The following is a 22,517-nucleotide window of genomic DNA, read 5'->3' on the forward strand; positions in this document are numbered from 1 at the left end:
CTGGCTGTCAGAAGCTGCGCTTACAAAATGGCGCCGTGGGATCGGAGCAGTGCTGAAAGTGGGAAAGCATATCACACTTAAAGCGCCACGCAAGCTCTGAAAATAAACAAACTGCTCTAGTAAGTAAATAAAAATCCACTGATCGAGCACAGGATGTGCTATAGTATGTGGGCTGGTGGGATTTGTGTGGCAGGGCTGCTTTTCTGTCCCAGTCCTGCCCTGATTGAGGACAGGTAATGAGTGCAGCGTTTTCTCCTAGAAAACGGACAGGTCTGTGAGAGCCAGAATTCTTGCTGGTTGATAGGTGATCAAATACTTACTTCATGCGATTAAAGAAATGCAAATTAATTATTCAAAAATCATACAATGTAATTTTCTGTATTTTTTTTAGATTCTGTCTCTCACAGTTGAAGTGTACCTATGATAAAAATTACAGACCTCTCCATTCTTTGTAGGTAGGAAAACTAGCAAAATCGGCAGTGTAAGGCTATGTTCACACCTTGCGGCGTCCCTCTGCGGGTTTTCCCGCAGCGGATTTGATAAATCTGCAGGGCAAAACAACTGCGGTTCTCCCTGCAGATTTATCGCGGTTTGTTCCGCGTTTTCCGCTGCGGGTTTCCGCCTATACTATTGATGCTGCATATGCAGTAATATGCAGCATCAATAGTAATGTTAAAAATAATAAAAATTGGTTATACTCACCCTCTGACGTCCCGATCCCTCGGCGCTGCACCCGGCGGTCCGGTTCCAGAGATGCTGTGCGAGAAGGACCCTTCGTGACGTCACGGTCATGTGACCGCGACGTCACCGCAGGTCCTGGTCGCACAGCAACTCTGACCGGACAGCCGCGTGCAGCGCCCAGGAGCTCCGGACATCAGAGGGTGAGTATAACCAGATTTTTTATTTTTTAACCCCAAATATGGTTCCCAGGGCCTGGAGGAGAGTCTCCTCTCCTCCACCCCGGGTACCACCCGCACATTATCCGCTTACTTCCCGCAAAGTGGGCACAGCCCCATGCGGGAAGTAAGCGGTTTAATGTATTCCTATGGGTGCAGAATCGCAGCGATTCTGCACAAAGAAGTGACATGCTGCGGGTTGTAAACCGCTGCGTTCCCGCGCGGTTTTTCCCGCAGCATGTGCACAGCGGTTTGCGGTTTCCATAGGGTTTACATGTTACTGTAAACGCTATGGAAACTGCTGCGGACCCGCAGCATCAAAATCGCGGCGGTTCCGCGGTAAAAACCGCTAAGTGTAAATATAGCTTAAGGCTTCTTTAAGATATATATAGTGTGTGTGTATTGATGTGCGTCTATATATGAAAGTGTGTGTATAATAAATATATATACATAACATAGTAACATAGTAACATAGTTAGTAAGGCCGAAAAAAGACATTTGTCCATCCAGTTCAGCCTATATTCCATCATAATAAATACCCAGATCTACGTCCTTCTACAGAACCTAATAATTGTATGATACAATATTGTTCTGCTCCAGGAAGACATCCAGGCCTCTCTTGAACCCCTCGACTGAGTTCGCCATCACCACCTCCTCAGGCAAGCAATTCCAGATTCTCACTGCCCTAACAGTAAAGAATCCTCTTCTATGTTGGTGGAAAAACCTTCTCTCCTCCAGACGCAAAGAATGCCCCCTTGTGCCCGTCACCTTCCTTGGTATAAACAGATCCTCAGCGAGATATTTGTATTGTCCCCTTATATACTTATACATGGTTATTAGATCGCCCCTCAGTCGTCTTTTTTCTAGACTAAATAATCCTAATTTCGCTAATCTATCTGGGTATTGTAGTTCTCCCATCCCCTTTATTAATTTTGTTGCCCTCCTTTGTACTCTCTCTAGTTCCATTATATCCTTCCTGAGCACCGGTGCCCAAAACTGGACACAGTACTCCATGTGCGGTCTAACTAGGGATTTGTACAGAGGCAGTATAATGCTCTCATCATGTGTATCCAGACCTCTTTTAATGCACCCCATGATCCTGTTTGCCTTGGCAGCTGCTGCCTGGCACTGGCTGCTCCAGGTAAGTTTATCATTAACTAGGATCCCCAAGTCCTTCTCCCTGTCAGATTTACCCAGTGGTTTCCCGTTCAGTGTGTAATGGTGATATTGATTCCCTCTTCCCATGTGTATAACCTTACATTTATCATTGTTAAACCTCATCTGCCACCTTTCAGCCCAAGTTTCCAACTTATCCAGATCCATCTGTAGCAGAATACTATCTTCTCTTGTATTAACTGCTTTACATAGTTTTGTATCATCTGCAAATATCGATATTTTACTGTGTAAACCTTCTACCAGATCATTAATGAATATGTTGAAGAGAACAGGTCCCAATACTGACCCCTGCGGTACCCCACTGGTCACAGCGACCCAGTTAGAGACTATACCATTTATAACCACCCTCTGCTTTCTATCACTAAGCCAGTTACTAACCCATTTACACACATTTTCCCCCAGACCAAGCATTCTCATTTTGTGTACCAACCTCTTGTGCGGCACGGTATCAAACGCTTTGGAAAAATCGAGATATACCACGTCCAATGACTCACCGTGGTCCAGTCTATAGCTTACCTCTTCATAAAAACTGATTAGATTGGTTTGACAGGAGCGATTTCTCATAAACCCATGCTGATATGGAGTTATAGTATCTTAATAAACGCCTCAGTTCTTTATGGTATTAGAAAACATTACTGTGTGGTCTATAGTGTTCATATTGACCCGGGTATCCAATGTGCTAGTGATTAAAATGCAGGACTTGTAGCCCCGTACTCGCTACCGTTATATGAGGCCATTCAGAGCCCGAGTCACATGATGGATCCTCAGCAGTAGGACGGCCACACTGCATACAATGCAAACACAGTCCTCTGCAAATCCGTGGCAGGAGAAGAAACCTCGACTTCTTCTCTATCTGATGGCATGATCATTCTGTCCAGACACATGCATGGCTGTCCTGAAGAGGGCAATACTCTGCATTTACGGTAATAAACCAAACATGGGTCTATGAATAAGGACTAGTGGTGGTCCGAAACACGTCAGCTTCATATAGATCATTAGTTTTGGGGGGTTTTTTCTACTTGCCTTTTTATGGAGCATCTTTACTAAATTTGAAAATTAGTCGTTTAAGATTTTTTTTTTTATTTGGTGCTGGATTCAGTATCCCTCTCCCCCTTTTTCCCAATTGCTTCTGCTATATCAAGGTTATCATGGGAGGAAGACCTTCTGTAATCCAAATGAAGAGAATGTTATGTGACTAGTGACTGATAACAGAGAATAATGGATTGCTCAGCAAGCTTTTCCACTTTTAGGAGCACATTGTTGGTGCGTTGCCGTAAAGTGATAGAAATCACAGATCTGATGGGTGTTGGGCTGAGTTTTGATTCCTGTCCATTATTTGTGAAAATGGAAAACGTGTGCTCTGAATAAAGATCGGATTTCGGAAAGACATCACAGATCTGCTCCATCTATGTCTGCGGTCATGTTTCATTCAGTGATATATCCATCAGCCTGTAAGTATGTGATGCTCGTTTTCCGTATGATGTAAAAATAGCAACAAAAAGGAGAAAAAAAAGCACAGGGTGGAATAAAAATATTTTTCCTGGATTGTGAAGAATGGCCAGCATACACAGAGCCGTGCACACACAGCAGTCAGTCTTCTTTAAATTGTAGTTTGTAGAAGAGCGCTGCGAGATGCTGCGTGCAGAGGGTCTCTCCATGAAAGGGGCACTGTCTGTGACTGCACAGAGCGCCCAGTGTTTGTGGAGTGGACTCCAAGTGGCTCATTTAGTAACCGCGAGAGAGGTTTGCTGCTCGTTAAAGGGGTTGTCTGCCTTTGGGGATGATTTTTTTTTTTTTTTCAATCCGCTCAGGGGAGACCAGATTAATGATTTACAAACTCTCCATTGGACTGTGAAAATTAGTTTACTGATGGATTCTCAGTTAACCCATTCTGTAGTCAGCGGTAGAAAATGTAACACAGAGGCTATAGAAAGCAAAGGGTGCAACAGTTATAATGAAACCCAATTGCAAAACTTATTTTTAGCCAAAAATATTTGCATTTAAGCAAATAATTTTGGTGAACCCCTTCAAGTTTGTAAAGCAGAATACATAGAGTAATATGGATATAGTAAGTAAGCGCACACTGGTTTCTGACTAACTGTCAGTCCCCAATGGATGGCATAAAGTCAGGACAACCTTAATGACATTTAGTTGTCGCCGTCACTCTGAGGTATCTGGTAATTGTAATTATTTATTTGCAGTTTAACACTGAAAGGGCTGTAGCACTGGTATTTACATTCACAGGCACCTCTTTGTGGCACTGGTATTGGCATGCGCAGGGACCTGTTTGTGGCACTGGTATTCACATTCACAGGGACCTGTTTGTGGCACTGGTATTGGCATGCACAGAGACCTGTTTCTGGCACTGGTATTGGCATGCACAGGAACCTGTTTGTGGCACTGGTATTGGCATGCTCAGGGATCTGTTTGTGGCACTTGTATTCGCATGAGCAGGGACCTGTTTGTGGCACTGGTATTCGCATGAGCAGGGACATGTTTGTGGCACTGGTATTCGCATGCGCAGGGACCTGTTTGTGGCACTGGTATTGGCATGCGCAGGGACCCGTTTGTGGCACTGGTATTGGCATGCGCAGGGACCCGTTTGTGGCACTGGTATTCGCATGCGCAGGGACCAGTTTGTGGCACTGGTATTGGCAAGCGCAGGGACCCGTTTGTGGCACTGGTACTGGCATGCGCAGGGACCCATTTGTGGCACTGGTATTGGCATGCACAGGAACCCGTTTGTTGCACTGAGCATGTGAAGTACTACCTGGTGCTAGATATAATTGCTTGCTCCTCAGCATATGAAGTAAAGCCTAGTGACAGGGTGGAATCTTTAAATTTTGTCATCATGAAATATTTAGTTAAACTACAAACCTCAATTTTAGTTGGGACGTTGTGTAAAATGTAAAGAAAACTATTATGGAATGATTAGTAAACTCTATACCCATATTTTATTCACAACCGAACACAGAAGACGGATGAGGTGATAGTTTAGTTTTTCACTTAATTTGTAAATCGTTTAAACGTTGATAGCAGCAACACATCTCAATGAAGTTGTGATTGTCATATCTACGATTGTATAGCATCCCCTCTGTTAACGTCCGCGAAGTGAAGTGACCATTGCTGAAGTTTTGGTAGAGGATTCTTGTCCATTTCTTCTTTGATGTAGATTCTAGCTGCTCAATATTCATCTAGATCATCTTTGCCCAATTTTTGGTTTCATAATGAAATTACATTGAAGGGATTATCTATAACTCCCTCTAACCAAACTTTCTCCTCTCCAATCCATCCTGAATGCGGCAGCCAGGATGGTATTTCTGTCCAGCCGCTTCACCGATGCCTCCACCTAGTGCCAGCCATTACACTAGTTGGCTATTCGCTACAGAATACAATATGAAGTCTCTTTCACCCAAAGTTCTCCACACTTCTGCACCACCCTATAACTCAGTGTTCCCCAACTCCGGTCCTCAAGAGCCACCAACAGGTCATGTCTTCAGGATTTCCTTAGTATTGCACAGGTGATTGAATGCTTGCCTGTCCAGGTGATGAAATTATCACCTGTGCAATACTAAGGAAATCCTGAAAACATTACCTGTTGGTGGCTCTGGAGGACCGGAGTTGGGGAACAGTGCTATAACTCCTCCCTTGTCTCTATCGCCCTACACGTACCCTCTGTTCTGAAACTGACCCAAAACTCGAATCCTTCATAATTCAAGCTTCCTCCTCCATCTCCAAGACTTCTCCCCTGCTGTGCCAGTTCTCTGGAATGCACTACCCCACGGGATCCGACTGTTACCTAGCCCTCACATTTTTAAGCTTGCTTTTAAAACTGATCTCTTTAAACCAGCCTATCACCTCAACTCACTAACCTAACTCCCCTGTTCCCTCCTAAAATTTCAGAATCTGCTCCCTCCTTTTCATCTGTCTCCATACCCTACTAAACGCCAACTCCTGTTGAATAGAAACATACAGATTATGGCAATACAGCACAACCTAATACACAGGAGAAATACTTACGTTCTCTGGGCAAGGACCGGTCTTAAAAATGCAAGAATGCGATTGTATTTATACTTTTGGATCCTTGCTCCAGAACCACTGGGAACACTGCTCTTGATGCAGGTCTTTGTTGAAGCGGTCCTTCATCGAACGCCAACGTGTTTTGACTTTGAGCACTGTTGAAGAAACAAAACATAATGGTTAGACAATGTACTTTTGGCCGTGCTCACACAACTGTGTGTGATGAGAGAAACTCCTGAGAGTGTGTCATCACACACATTTGTGTGAGCACGGCCAAGGTCTCTGCTGCTTCACACTGCATTGCAATACTTACAAAATGCATTTCGGACCCGAGTCGGGGCGTTGTCCCAGCCATCCCACATCGCTTTGGCCACCTCATTCCATAGCCTCCGGATCGTCACATTGTCCGAGTGCTGTGGAACCCGGTTGTCCCACAACGGGACTCGCTCATGGACCAGGGAGATGAGGATATCGTTGTCAATGAGGTCCTCATCCCGTTCTGGAACCTAAAATATAAATGAAGACATAAAATGTTGTATACATAAACATAAGGAAAAGAAAGAAAACAGAGGCTGAGAAATGGCATGAATAAGGAAAGTCGAGATAAAAAAGGAGTCCAGAAGAAAAATGTAAAGAAGGAAGAAAGTAAAGAAAGGAAGAGTCAAGAATACTAAAGTGAGGATATAGTAAACAGTCAGCCAGGTATACTTACACGCTGCCGCCTTGCCACCCGATCGTGACCCCGCTGCTCCTGCTCACCCACTGCCGCAGTGGAAGAAGTGCTCTAAAAAAAAGAAAAAAAATCACATGTGAAGATGTGACAGTGAATACTTACAAATCTGAGGAGTTGAGTACTCACTTCACTGACCTGTTCGGCTTGAGAAGGTCCACGACATTGCTCCTCATCAGAAGAAGATGATATTCTGATGCATGCAGAAAGAAAGAAATGGCAGAAATTAGGACATGTAGAGACAGAAAATAGAAAATAAAGGCATTGGCTTTGATATACCCACATTGTTCAGTGTCTTGTTTCCTCCAAGGTTCTGGACTGCGTCTGCTCTGCTTCTCTGTCTGCTGAGTATTGACCTGCAAATGTCCACTCCCTCCCTTTATCACCTTGTATGTGGGCGGTGGCTAATCAGTGTCTAGACATGTTTTTCTCTGGTGCAACGCATGCATTCACGAACGCAAGCAAACACATGTGCTTGCGGCCGCATGCGTTCACATAAACAGCGATGCATTTTTTTGCCGCATTTCTTCCGCTAGCAACCACGTACATTTCTAGGCAGCAAATTGACGCCTCTAAAATTACTACATGTAGCGTTTACCGCGTCAAACCGCAGACGATGAAACGACGCATGCGTCGTCCAACGCAGCAAATGCAATATACATAAAAAATTGTTACAATTATCCTCCAAATGTTTTGTATTAGTGAAGTATCTGGGCTTCAGGCGACCAGTACATCACCTGAACTCTTCTTCTGCGAAGCCATGCTGTTGTGATGGATGCAATATGTGGTTTAGAATCGTTTCTGGAAGTATTCAGGGCTTTCCCTGAAATAGACATGGTCTGCATGGGAGCAGATTTTGACCTAAAACCTCCATAAAATGCTCAGCATTGATAGTGCTTTTCATGATATCTAATCTGCCGAAGCCATAGGCACCAATACAACCCCATACCATCAGAGATGCAGGATTTTGAACTGTGCCCTGATAAGAAGCTGGTTGGTCTCTTTCCTCTCGAGTCTGCAGGTCCATAGTTTCCATAAAGCATTTCAAATGTTGATTCATATACTGCAGAACGGTTTTCCATGACTTGTTTTATAATATGCACCATTGATGGTGAAGTATGCAGTCTTTGCAATTTTACATTGCGCAACACTTTTCTGAAATCCTTCTAAATTTTTAAACTCTGTTGTTCAGATTGGTGAACCTCGGACTATCTTGGGTTCTGAGAGACTCTGCCTCTCTAATATGCGCTTTTTATGCAGTCATATGTCTTGACGCTCCAGCTGTTTTACATTACCACTTTTCTAGCATTTTGTTAAGCCTGTCCCAACGTTTTTGGGATGTGATGCTGCCTTCAAGTTCTAAATGAGGTTAATTCTTTCAAATGAATTGGAAATCCATCTAACGCTCACCTTCTGATCTGTGTTCTATGTTCTGCTGTGAAAACAGTATGGCTATAAGATTTCCAAATCATTGCAGTCTTTTATTCTCTATATTTTACACAGGTTCCCTCCTTTTGTAGATTTTTGAGCATTTTTTTTTAATCAAGCTGTGTGGCCATATACACATGTCAGATTGATGGTTACATGGCTCTTTTGATATGAAGATATTAAGGGGTGTCCCAAATGCCCCCCTGCAGCAGATGATTGGGCTGTTTCAATATCTATTCGGCGCTCTCCAGTTGGACGAGCAGAGAATTGATCTTTAAGGGGGTATGGGGAACAGATGTTGGATGATGTCTTTTTAGAGTGGAAGTATTTTCTATCCGTATACATAAGCATTAACCAAGAGGAGGTGTAAATCTCTCCCTCATAGCTCCCTCATAGCTTTTCTCTGAAGGATCCGTTCCTGATCTTAACTACTTCCATGTAAAAGTATCCTAAAGTGTGCTTTATACAATAATTAATCAGACGGACATATGAAAGGCAAGGCAGTTTGTTTCGTAAACTATAAACAGTGTCACAACCTCGAACACTTGGGCATATTGTGTGTGGTGTGTTGTGAAACTCTTGGCTCCTGCCCAGCAAGCATGTTGCTGTCAAAGTTCATGGGAGTTTCACAAGCGCCTGCACCTTTAAGAGCCAGGATGTGGCTTTGCTGTGTTTGAAGTGTGACTCTGCAGTGAACAGCTGAGGCTTCAGAGGGTGGTGGAAGGAGAGTGTCCAGCAGAAGGTGTTGCTGAAGGCTGACCTATGAAAAAGGCTGCCCTGTCCTGCCAAGTTTATACAAATGTGGCTTTTTTTCCTTATGTGGCAAAGGGGAAAAAAATTTGAAAAGGCAGCTGTGAGGTTAGTATCTCGATGTGGTGACGGAGCTATGACTGGCACTGTCAACGTGAGCACACAGCGCCTGGGACTGCCTGTCGAATGCAGCACAGCTCCTGGTGTCGACAAGTAAGTCCTTCCATAGAAGCAGCCTCTGGTGGTTTCCTTCCTCCTCTCTGGACCTCCACTTCTGTCCTTACCGTGAAGCTGGTGTCTAGTATGTGTCATGGCCGAGCATAAGCTAGTGGGACCCATATATAACTTCCCTGCTATGTGAGCTCAGGCAGTGGGAGGGGGACGGTCGTAGGAACATGTTTTGTCAGAGGTTGTGAATTCACAGCTTTTTCTCCTTAAGTGACTTGTTTGGAAGCAATGGAAAAATGTTGTACAATACATCCATCGTCGCCATCCATGTGTATGTGTGCTTGCTGACCACAAAGACGTCAGATACTTCGATTTTTAATCTTGTATTTATTAATATTTTTATGTAGGTTATCAGTGTGATAATGTAAGTAGAAGATCAAACCTGTGTTGCCGTCTAAGAACACAAGGGTGAAAGCTAATTATCTGCACCAGTGCAAACATTATCTATATAATGTACTGTATATAAATTTTAGGTTGAACTTTTTTTGCTTTAAGTGGCAGTGTATTTTCCCACATTTCTTGAATTCATGTGTTTTTATTCCTTTTTTTTTTTTTTTTTTTTACAGAAAAAGAGGAAAGTGTCTCAAATGGTGAAGATGAAAGAGATTCCAAAGTTGCATATTTTGTGGAAACGCCATATGGATACCAGATAGACCTGGACTTTGTGAAGTATGTTGAGGACATACAAAAGGGGAACACCCTAAAGAAAATTAACCTTTTAAAGAAGCACAAGTTGGGCTCCCATTTTTCAGAGGACAAGACGGAAACATGCCAGGGAATTGGATGGCCCTCCACAGAGTCTCTTTCATCCTCTAACAGTGATGAGAATAAGCGCTCACCTTCATTAATTGCTAGGCGACATACTGTTTCTGGTTCTGCCAGGTCATTTGCTTCAAAAGAAACCTCTCCAAACTTTTTAGCCATCCCTGAAAACAAACCATTAGCACCACCGTCTCCTCATCTGCCCAAACACAATTTTCATGTTACAAAAACACTAATGGAAACTCGCCGTAGGCTGGAACAAGAAAAAGTCATGCAGGTAGCTTCATCTTTCACCGACGTACGCAGACCCAGGTTGGCAAGTTTTGGGGGAATGGGCTCGACTGGTTCCCTTTCATCGTTCACATCAACTGCCCAGCAGCTTCAAAATGGATACCAAGTTAATGGTGATTATAGTGCTTTCTTTGCCTCCTCGTTAGGAAGCTCAATTCGTCACAGTCCACTAAGTTCAGGGGTAGCAACACCAGTGACAAATGTCAGTCCCATGCACCTTCAACATATCAGGGAGCAGATGGCTGTGGCACTTAAACGTCTGAAAGAACTGGAGGAACAGGTAAAAACCATTCCTATACTTCAAGTAAAGATTTCAGTATTACAGGAAGAAAAGAGACAGCTGATGTCAGAAATTAAAAACCAAAAAGTTAGTAGCCAGAACGATGCCACAGGTTTCCGTAAAAGATCCTACAGTGCAGGGAATGCTGCTGGCTTTGAATCAATACGGACTACTGTTAAAACTGGTGGGGAATTACATATAGATTCTGAAGAGGAGATGGACACTCCTGAACAAAATACTCACACACTTAAGGAGTTCAGACAACTGACAGCTGAGATGCAGGCTTTAGAAAAGAAAATCCAAGATAGCAGTTTTGAAGCTTACTGTTCCTCACAGTCTAAGGAGCGGAAATCTAAAGAAAAATGTTGTCGTTCTGTTGCTGTTGGTGCTGATGAAAACATGAATGATGTGGTTGTGTATTATAAATCTGCCAAGCCCACTAGAGATATATCTGTGGGTGCTGAAATTTGTGTTCAAAGCACTGGAGTGGGGGTAACTGAGGAGATGCTTGGGGTAACTACTGATGTCGAAAGAGAAGTTGAACTCCAACAGCAAACGATTGAAGCACTTAAAGATAAAATCTACCGCCTTGAAACAGATTTGAGAGAAACCACCTATGAAATGGAAATGACTAAATTAAAGCTGGAGATACGGGCAGCAGGCTCAAGAAAAGGAGTAGACAAAGCAGTGATGGCTCAGCCCTTAACTTGCAGTAGGATGGTTGAGGCTGTAGTAGAAACCAGGGACCAAAACCATGGAGAATATTTAGATGTAGTTGACACTTCTGTTGGTAGCTGCTTACAAACAAGCAGCATAGGAGTTTCCTGTAGCCCTTTGCTTCAAAATGCAGCTGTGGGCCCTGACTTCCCAATGAATCACTGGATTGTAAAAGAGAGCGTAGAGACTTGTGACATGGGTGTGGAGCAGGAGCTTAAGATGTGTGACAAATGTGTTGGTGTGGACCAGACCGTTTCTGAAACTAGGCTGTGTGTAGAGGATGTTAATGAGCTGTCCCAAGACAAGGTGGTAGTTAAGGATGTGAAATCGGTTGCATGTGGAGATTGTTCTGTGGATGTGATAATTAAACCATTATTGGATTATTATTCACGTGGTGTCAATACAGAACTTGTTACCAAAATGGACTCTGCCATAAATGTGGCTCCTTGGACTACAAGCCAGCAAACAAACACAGAATTTGAGGTCTCAAACCAAACTACCAACACAGAGGTGCCAGGTCTTGTTGATGCAAGTACAAATACTGCCTACAGTATGTACAGCAAACATACCAACACAGAAAGTGTGGAAATGCGCTCAGTAGCTATAGGAGATGGTAAAGTAAAGGAAATTGATGCCATGCCAAAAACACGTTCTATTGGAATATGTACGTCTGATTCCGATTTTGAACATCTTAATTTCATCAGAAAAACCAAAGATTTTGGTGTAGGTCAAATAAATGTCTTTGATAACTTTCTGATTGGAGTCAAGTCACGTAGTATAGCCTGTGGACCTAGTGAGCCTGAACTCGTTTTTTTCAACACCAAATCCGTTCGGGTTGAAGAAGCGTTTTCCTCTGTAGTAAAGGAAAATGTATCTCATGTTGATTCTCCACCTATAGACCATTACATTGAACGAGTGCAGAAGCTGCTGCAAGAACAGCAGATGCTCCTTGCCGAAAATTACACTGAGCTTGCTGAAACCTTCGGTGAACCATATTCCCAGATTGGGACTCTTAATTCTCAGCTTATCAGTACCATCTCATCCATTAACTCTGTTATGAAGTGTGGCAGTAATGAAGATTTGCAGACTTTAGGACTACAAAAGAAAAGCTTGGAGCTGAATTTATATTCAGGTAAGATGGTTTCTGGCATATCAAGATTGAGTAATAATTGCTGTATAAGATAACAATTCAATACACGGTCTATTCTGTACTTGGCTACAAAATCTTATATTGCCATATATAGCTTTTATTTAGGTCTTTATTCTCTAAAGGATTTCCATTGTTGGCACAGAATATTATGTAAATTACTATACAGACTGAAAGAGAAATTAAATATATGTAAACTGTCCTTAAAATTGGGATAATTTGCACTTGGTGCCTTTCAGTACTGGGTCTAGTCTCTCTTAGAAGCACTACCTTTTCCGCCATAGGAGACTACACAAATTTATCCCAGAGCTGGATGTTTTGCATGTCAATGAGACCTTTTCTGAACAAGAGAACTTAAGATGGGAATATCTGTTTAGGAATAATAATAATAATAATCTATTTATATAGCGCCAACATATTCCGCAGCACTTTACAGTTTAACAGTTTCAAACATAAGTCATAAGTAACAACGCTAACAATACAATAATTAAAGCGAAATAAAGGAATATGAAAATGTAACAAAATAACCCAACTATCAACACATTACGATGCTCTGAACTGTCCCAAATAAATCATGATGGCCACACATGCACTCTCAACAGCTTTCGTTTTCTGAGACGTTTAGCGAAAGTCAAGTACAGTGGTTGGCTTTCTGCGGACTCTCATAGAGAGTGAATGGATTTGTGGCACGCACATACATCCATCATTCCAATTAGTTGAGGAACATGAGGCCTCTGTTTTTTAGGGATTGGTGGGGGTCCTATGGAAAGGTGATGGGAGTAACCTTATATTAATGTTCAGTAAACTTTTGAAAATTATTTGGAAACTAAGCATCATTCACAGACCATATTATATATTCTCTACAAATATTCTGACTTCTCAATTCACAAAACAAAACGGAAATAATCTATTCATATTTATTAGGATTTATCTCCTAAGAATACAGGTGCTTCTCACAAAATTTAGAATATCAAAAAGTTATTTTATTTCAGTTCTTCAATACAGAAAGTGTAAATCCTATGTTATATAGTCATTACAAACAGAGTGATCTATTTCAAGTTTATTTCTGTTAAAGTCATTATCTCAGTAAATCAGATAACTTTTCAAGCTGGTGTTATAAAGTAATTTTAAAATCTGAAATGTTGGCCTACTGAAATATATGTTCAGTAAATGCACTCAATACTTGGTCGGGCTCCTCTTGCATCAATTACTGCATCAATGCGGCGTGGCATGGAGGTGATCAGCCTGTGGCACTGCTGAGGTGTTATGGAAGCGCAGGTTACTTTGATAGCAGCCTTCAGCTTGTCTGCATTATTGGGTCTGGTGTCTCATCTTCCTCTTGACAATACCCCATAGAGTCTCTATGGGGTTAAGGTCAGGTGAGTTTGCTGGCCAATGAAGCACAGTGATACTGTTGTTTTTAAACCAGGTATTGGTACCTTTGGCAGTGTGGAGAGATGTCAAGTCTTGCTGGAGAATGAAATTTCCATCTCCAAAAAGCTTGTCGGCAGAGGGAAGCATGAAGTGCTCTAAAATTTCCTGGTAGACGGGTGCGCTGACTTTGGTCTTGATAAAACAGTGTACCTACACCAGCAGATGATATGGCTCCCCAAACCATCACTGATTGTGGAAACTTCATACTAGACCTCAAGCAGCTTGGGTTGTGCCTCTCCACTCTTCCTCTAGACTCTGGGACCTTGATTTACAAATGAAATGCAAAATTTACTTTCATTTGATAACAAAACCTTGGACCACTGAGCAACAGTCCAGTTCTTTTTCTCCTTGGCCTAGGTAAGACGCTTCTGGCATTGTCTATTGGTCATGAGTGGCTTGACGCAAGGAATGCGACTCTTGCAGCCCATGTCCTGGATATGTCTGTGTCTGGTGGCTCTTGAAGCAATGACTCCAGCAGTAGACCACTCCTTGTAAATATCCCCCAAATTGTTGAATGGCCTTTTCTTAATCCTTTCAAGGCTGCGGTTATCTCTGTTGCTTGTTCACCTTTTTCTACCACTCTTTTTTTTCTTTTACTTAACTTTCCATTAATATACTTGGATACAGCACTCTGTAAACAGCCAGCTTCTTTAGCAATGACCTTTTGTGGCTTACCCTCCTTGTGAAGTATGTCAATGACTGCCTTCTGGACATCTGTCAAGTCAGGAGTTTTCCCCATGATTGTGGAGCTTACTCAAACAGACTATAGGTACCTTCACACATAACGATTTCGTTAACGATATTGTTGCAACGTCACACTTTTTGTGACGTAGCAACGATCCCGCTAACAATCTCGTTATGTGTGACAGCGACCAACGATCAGGCCCCTCCTGGGAGATCGTTGGTCGTGGGGAATGATCAGGACCTTTTTTTGGTCGCTGATCACCCGCTGTCATCGCTGGATCGGCGTGTGTGACGCCGATCCAGCGATGTGTTCACTTGTAACCAGGGTAAATATCGGGTTACTAAGCGCAGGGCCACGCTTAGTAACCCGATATTTACCCTGGTTACCATTGTAAAAGTAAAAAACAAAAAACAGTACATACTCACATTCCGATGTCTGCCACGTCCCCTGCAGTCAGCTTTCCTGCACTGACTGTCCGTGCCGGCCGTAAAGCAGAGCACAGCGGTGACATCACCGCTGTGCTCTGCTTTACGGCCGGCGCTGACACAGTCAGTGCGGGAAGCTGATGGCGGGGGACGTGACAGACATCGGAATGTGAGTATGTACTGTTTTTTGGGTTTTTTTTACTTTTACAATGGTAACCAGGGTAAATATCGGGTTACTAAGCGTGGCCCTGCGCTTAGTAACCCGATGTTTACCCTGGTTACCCGGGGACTTCAGCATCGTTGAAGACAGTTTCAATGATGCCGAGTCTTTCCCCTGATCGTTGGTCGCTGGAGAGAGCTGTCTGTGTAACAGCTCCCCAGCGAACACACAACGACTTACCAACGATCACGGCCAGGTCGTATCGCTGGTTGTGATCGTTGGTAAGTCGTTTAGTGTAACGGTACCTTAAGGCAGAGGTCCCCAACTCCAGTCCTCAAGGCCCACCAACAGGTCATGTTTTCAGGATTTCCTTTGCATTGCACAGGTGATGCAATTATTACCTGGGCAAGACTAAGGAAATCCTGAAAACATTACATGTTGGTGGGCCTTGAGGACTGGAGTTGGGGACCCCTGCCTTAAGGGACCTTTTTAAATTCTTAAGGAACCTTTGCAGGTGTTTTTTGTTAATTATTCTAATTTACTGAGATAATGACTTTTGGGTTTTTATTGGCTGTAAGCCATAATCATCAACATTAACAGAAATAAACACTTGAAATAGATTGCTCTGTTTGTAATGACTCTATATGATGAGATTCACTTTTTTTGTATTAAAGAACTGAAATAAATACTTTTTTTGATATTTTAATTTTGTGAGAAAAACCTGTACAAGTTTAAAAATGAGGAGCATCACACATATCAAAAGAGGCCACTTGGTCTGATTGTAATAAATTACAGCAGTGGCTAATACTAGAGAACACTATGTAAGCATAACCCATACTGTTCCAAATAATTAGGTACAGAGCTTAACCCCTTTCTGACATTATGCGTACTATCCCGTCGAGGTGGGGTGGGCCTGTATGACCACTGACGGGATAGTATGTCATATGCAATCGGCTGCGCTCACGGATGGGTTTCAGCTGACTATCGCAGCTGACATCCGGCACTATGTGCCAGGAGCGGTCACGGACCACCCCTGGCACACTGCGATCAAACATGATCGCAGTGTTCCGGCGGTATAGGGAAGCATCGCACAGGGAGGGGGCTCCCTGCGTTCTTTCCTGAGACCCTCGGAGCAACGCGATGTGATCACGTTGCTGCGAGGGTCTCTTACCTCCTCACTGCAGCAGGCACGGATCCAAAATGGCCGCGGGGCTGCATCCGGGTCCTGCAAGAGTGCACGTCAGATCGCTGACCTCACAGTGCACAGCAAAGTGTCAGATCAGCGATCTTACACTATAACATGATGCCCCCCCCCATCCCCGGGGCAATGTTATAGTGTTAAAAAATATATATATATTCACATTTGTAATAAAAACAATTCCTAAAAAAAATATATATATATTGTTCCTATAAATACATTACTTTATCTAAATAAAAAAAAACAATAAAAGTACACATTTAGTATTGCTGCATCCGTAACGGCCCGACCTATAAAACTGTCCCACTAGTTAACCCCTTCAGAGAACACCGTAAAAAAGGCAAAAAACAACGCTTTATCATCATACCGCCACACAAAAAGTGGAATAACACGCAATCAAAAAGATGGATATAAATAACCATGGTACCGCTGAAAACGTTATCTTGTGCCGCAAAAAAAGAGCCGCCATACAACGTCATCAAAGAAAAAATAAAAAAGTTATAGTCCTCAGAATAAAGCGATGCAAAAATAATTATTTTTTCTATAAAATAGTTTTTATCGTATAAAAGCGCCAAAACATAAAAAAAAGATATAAATGAGGTAACGCTGTAATCGTACTGACCCGAAGAATAAAACTGCTTTATCCATTTTACCAAATGCGGAACGGTATAAACGCCTCCCCCAAAAGAAATTCATGAATAGCTGTTTTTTGGTCATTCTGCCTCACAAAAATCAGAATAAAAAGCGATCAAAAAATGTCACGTGCCCGAAAATGCTACCAATAAAAACGTCAACTCGTCCCGCAAAAAACAAGACCTCACATGACTCTGTGGACCCAAATATGGAAAAATTATAGCTCTCAAAATGTGGTAACGCAAAAAAATATTTTTTGCAATAAAAAGCGTCTTTTAGTGTGTGACAGCTGCCAATCATAAAAATCCGCTAAAAAACCCGCTATAAAAGTAAATCAAACCCCCTTCATCACCCCCTTAGTTAGGGAAAAATTAAAAAAATGTATTTATTTCCATTTTCCCATTAGAGTTACGGCTAGGGTTGGGGTTAAGGCTACAGTTAGGGTTAGGGTTTGGATTACATTTACGGTTGGGAATAGGGTTGGGATTAGGGCTAGGGGTGTGTCAGGGTTAGGGGTGTGGTTAGGGTTACCGTTGGGGTTAGGGGTTTGTTTTGGATTAGGGTTTCAGTAATAATTGGGAGGTTTCCACTGTTTAGGCACATCAGGGGCTCTCCAAATGCGACATGGCGTCCGATCTCAATTCCAGCCAATTCTGCGTTGAAAAAGTAAAACAGTGCTCCTTCCCTTCCGAGCTCTCCCGTGCGCCCAAACAGGGGTTTACCCCAACATATGGGGTATCGGTGTACTCAGGACATTGGACAACAACTTTTGGGGTCAAATTTCTCCTGTTACGCTTGTGAAAATACAAAACTGGGGGCTAAAAAATAATTTTTGTGGTGGAAAAAAAAAGATTTATTTTCACGGCTCTGCGTTATAAACTGTAGTGAAACACTTGGGGGTTCAAAGTTCTCACAACACATCTAGATAAGTTCCTTGGGGGTCTAGTTTCCAATATGGAGTCACTTGTAGGGGGTTTCTACTGTTTAGGTACATTAGGGGCTCTGCAAACGCAATGTGACGCCTGCAGACCAATCCATCTAAGTCTGCATTCCAAATTACGCTCCTTCCCTTCCGAGCTCTGCCATGCGCTCAAACGATGGTTCCCCCCCCACATATGGGGTTTCAGCATACTCCGTTGAAATTGGACTGCAAAAGTTGTTGTCCAATTTGTCCTGTTACCCTTGGAAAAATACAAAACTGGGGGCTAAAAAATAATTTTTGTGGAAAAAAAAAGATTTTTTATTTTTACGGCTCTGCTTTATAAACTGTAGTGAAACAATTGGGGGTTCAAAGTTCTCACAACACATCTAGATGAGTTCCTTAGGGGGTCTACTTTCCAAAATTATGTCACTTGTGGGGGGTTTTAATGTTTAGGCACATCAGTGGCTCTCTAAACGCAACATGGCGTCACATCTCAATTCCAGTCAATTTTGCATTGAAAAGTCAAATGGCCTTCCTTCGCTTCCGAGCTCTGCCATGCGCCCAAACAGTGGTTTACCCCCACATATGGGGTATCGGCGTACTCAGGACAAATTGTACAACAACTTTTGGGGTCCATTTTCTCCTGTTACCCTTGGTAAAATAAAACAAATTGGAGCTGAAGTACATTTTTTGTGAAAAAAAGTTAAATGTTCATTTTTATTTAAACATTCCAAAAATTCCTGTGAAACATCTGAAGGGTTAATAAACTTCTTGAATGTGGTTTTGAGCACCTTGATGGGTGCAGTTTTTAGAATGGTGTCACACTTGGGCATTTTCTATCATATAGACCCCTCAAAATGACTTCAAATGAGATTTGGTCCCTAAAAAAATTGGTGTTGTAAAAATGGGAAATTGCTGGTCAACTTTTAACCCTTATAACTCCCTAACAAAAAAAAATTTTGGTTCCAAAATTGTGCTGATGTAAAGTAGACATGTAGGAAATGTTACTTATTAAGTATTTTGTGTGACATATCTCTGTGATTTAATTGCATAAAAATTCAAAGTTGGAAAATTGCAAAATTTTCGCAAAATTTCAATTTTTTTCACATATAAACGCAGGTAATATCAAATAAATTTTACCACTATCATGAAGTACAATATGTCACGAGAAAACGTCAGAATCACCGGGATCCGTTGAAGCGTTCGAGTTATAACCTCATACAGGGACAGTGGTCAGAATTGTTAAAATTGGCCTGGTCATTAACGTACAAACCACCCTTGGGGGTAAAGGGGTTAAAATAAGAATCTTTATTGCAGAATGTAGAGTTTCAGCACTTGTAGTATCTGCTTGGATACGCACATGGTTTTTATATCAAAACAGCATAGTTTATTGTCCATTATAAATTTTACAGCTCCAAAATGAAACCGGCTTTTCTCCAGTAACAATGCATAACATAAACAGTCCTTTCTTCAGGCGCAATGAATCAAAGTAAATGTAGCAGCCTCACCAATCTCTGAAATCCAGACAGTAGCAACTCAAGCAGTATTAACGCAATCACCAAACAAATGCACCTCTGTTCAGCTACAGCAGAACTCCACACTGCTGAGCGAACCCAGCTGCTGTTATTAGTCCTGTAAACCCCAGTCTGAATTATGGAAACTATCTTTTTCACCCAGACTCTTTTTGTTGCTCCTAAATCTTGGATTTTATATTACCAAGGCCAACCGAGGTTGGCACACGTCTACCACTCAGGACCTTCAAGACATCCTGCTTTCTTACAAGGAATATTCCACCTGAAGAGCGTTTTAAATGTGTTTTTTTTTTTTTTTTTTTTTATCCGATTCTTTTTATTAAAGGGAACCTGTCAACCCTTTTTTTTTATTTGATATAAAAATATGGTTCAATTGTGCCTGAGCTCTGCTTTACAGCAGTACCTTTCATATCCCCCGATTCCCCACCTTTGCTGAGAAAATACCTTTGTAATCTCTCTGTTTTCGTATGTAAATTACCCCGTTCCAATAGGCGGGGCCTATTCGCCGTTTCTCCCCACCTCCTGCCTTGCTCTACGCATTAATTTATCTTCTGTCCTGTGTTGCTTTTTTTTTTTTGCCTGCGCATTGAAGTGGCCTCTCACGTGTACGCAGTTTGTTTTGCCCAACAGTGGGCAAAGCATACAACTCATTATTGCGCATGCGCCGGCATTTTCCATGACGTTCTGTCTGGAAGTCTTGCCATGCAAGGGGGCATAGAATGGAATAAAAAATGCGGGCGCATGCGCAATAGTGATTTTATGCTTTGACCACAGTTGGGCAAAGCATACTGCGCAGGCGCTAGAGGCCAATTCAATGCGTACGCGCAGAAACTGTACGGGATCTGTGCTATTCACAGATCTCGTTACGTCAAGCTCGCCGAGGAGCGGGGGTAGAGATGGCGAATAGGCCCCGCCCATCGGACCGGACCTGGGTAATTTACATACGAAAACGGAGAGATTACAAAGGTATTTTCTCAGCAAAGGTGGGGAATCGGGGGATATTAACCCCTTACCGGCATCGGACGTACTATACCGTCCGATGCCGGCTCCCCTGCTTTGATGCAGGGCTCCGCGGTGAGCCCGCACCAAAGCCGGGACATGTCAGCTGTTTTGAACAGCTGACATGTGCCCGTAATAGGCGCGGGCAGAATCGCGATCTGCCCGCACCTATTAACTAGTTAAATGCCGCTGTCAAACGCAGACAGCGGCATTTAACTACCGCTTCCAGAAATGACGTCATCGCCGACCCCCGTCACATGTCCGGGGGTCGGCGATGCGTCTCCATTGTAGCCATAGAGGTCCTTGAGACCTCTATGATTACTGATTGCCCGTCGCTGTGAGCGCCACCCTGTGGTCGGCGCTCACAGCACACGTGCAATTCTGCTACATAGCAGCGATCAGCAGATCGCTGCTATGTAGCAGAGCCGATCGTGCTGTGCCTGCTTCTAGCCTCCCATGGAGGCTATTGAAGCATGGCAAAAGTTAAAAAAAAAAAAGTTTAAAAAAATGTGAAAAAAATAAAAAAAACATAAAAGTTTAAATCACCCCCCTTTCGCCCCAATCAAAATAAATCAATAAAAAAAATATCAAATCTACGCATATTTGGTATCGCCGCGCTCAGAATTGCCCGATCCATCAAATAAAAAAAAGTATTAACCTGATCGCTAAACAGCGTAGCGGGAAAAAAACTCGAAACGCCAGAATTACGTTTTTTTGGTCGCCGCGACATTGCATTAAAATGCAATAACGGGCGATCAAAAGAACGTATCTGCACCGAAATGCTATCATTAAAAACGTCATCTCGGCACGCAAAAAATAAGCCCTCAACCGACCCCAGATCACGAAAAATGGAGACGCTACGAGTATCGGAAAATAGCAAAGTTTGGAATTTTTTTTCACCACTTAGATAAAAAATAACCTAGTCATGTTTGGTGTCTATGAACTCGTAATGACCTGGAGAATCATAATGGCAGGTCATTTTTAGCATTTAGTGAACCTAGCAAAAAAGCCAAACAAAAAACCAATGTGGGATTGCACTTTTTTTGCAATTTCACCGCACTTGGAATTTTTTTCCCGTTTTCTAGTACACGACATGCTAAAACCAATGATGTCGTTCAAAAGTACAACTCGTCCCGCAAAAAATAAGCCCTCACATGGCCAAATTGACGGAAAAATAAAAAAGTTATGGCTCTGGGAAGGAGGGGAGCGAAAAACGAACACGGAAAAACGAAAAATCCCCCGGTCATGAAGGGGTTAAAGGGACTCTGTCACCTGAATTTGGAGGGAACAATTTTCAGCCATAGGGGAGGGGTTTTCGGGTGTTTGATTCACCCTTTCCTTACCCGCTGGCTGCATGCTGGCTGCAATATTGGATTGAAGTTCATTCTCTGTCCTCCATAGTACACGCCTGCACAAGGCAATCTTGCCTTTGAAACAGAGTCCCTTTAAAGGTACTGCTGTAAAGCAGAGCTCAGGCACAATTGAACCATATTTTTATCTCAAACCGAAAAAAAAAAGGGGTGACAGGTTCCCTTTAAACATTTTTTCTAATAATAACCATGGGGAAGAGCTCCCTGAATAAATCACTTTCCCTTTGCGAAACAAAAGTCCTGTAACTGTTTTTATATACGGATAGTAAAGCATATCTTCTGTATACCATATTGACATTTCGATATATGCTAGTAAGACATTGATTCAAAGTGTAAACAAGTTATTTTCCGTCTAGCAAGTGTCCGTTATTTATAAATGTCTGATGGCCACTAGAACAGGTATCCCACTCATTTGTTTGGGAGCTCGTCCTGGAGTGTCATGGTAAAGCATGACTGCTATTACGGTCTGTGATATCTGTGGGGCAGGCAGCGATAGCCAATAAGAGCACATATGTAAGTGAAGCAGCAGCAGTCATGTCCGACAGTTCTTCTCCATTTAATCCTGAGTCTGATACAGTGGATGAAGTAGATATGCAGTTTGGATTGATTTTACGAAGTAGCATAATGTAGTTTATCTTTGCCATTCTGAACTAATGTTCAGCACATTCAGAATTGAAACCAGCAAAACCTAGCTGGATTAAAATGATGTTAGGCCATGTTCACACGATCCTTTT

The 22,517-nt window shown here is 42.5% G+C and overlaps 1 protein-coding gene across 8 annotated transcripts in view; it reads left to right on the top strand.

Annotated features, from left to right (window-relative positions):
- Positions 1-22,517, top strand: part of KANK1 (KN motif and ankyrin repeat domains 1) — a 421,162-nt gene that overhangs the window by 331,250 nt on the left and 67,395 nt on the right. For 5 of the 8 annotated variants that reach the window (XM_069763873.1, XM_069763865.1, XM_069763889.1 and 2 more), the window contains one exon: positions 9,795-12,410. In XM_069763873.1, the coding sequence (XP_069619974.1) occupies positions 9,795-12,410 (2,616 nt within the window). Of the gene's footprint in view, positions 1-8,916; positions 9,214-9,794; positions 12,411-22,517 lie in introns of those variants that run through there. The other 3 variants (XM_069763899.1, XM_069763925.1, XM_069763916.1) reach the window with 2 other exon arrangements.

The sequence above is a fragment of the Ranitomeya imitator genome, chromosome 1 (assembly GCF_032444005.1).
Source record: "Ranitomeya imitator isolate aRanImi1 chromosome 1, aRanImi1.pri, whole genome shotgun sequence".
NCBI classification, from domain to species: domain Eukaryota; kingdom Metazoa; phylum Chordata; class Amphibia; order Anura; family Dendrobatidae; genus Ranitomeya; species Ranitomeya imitator.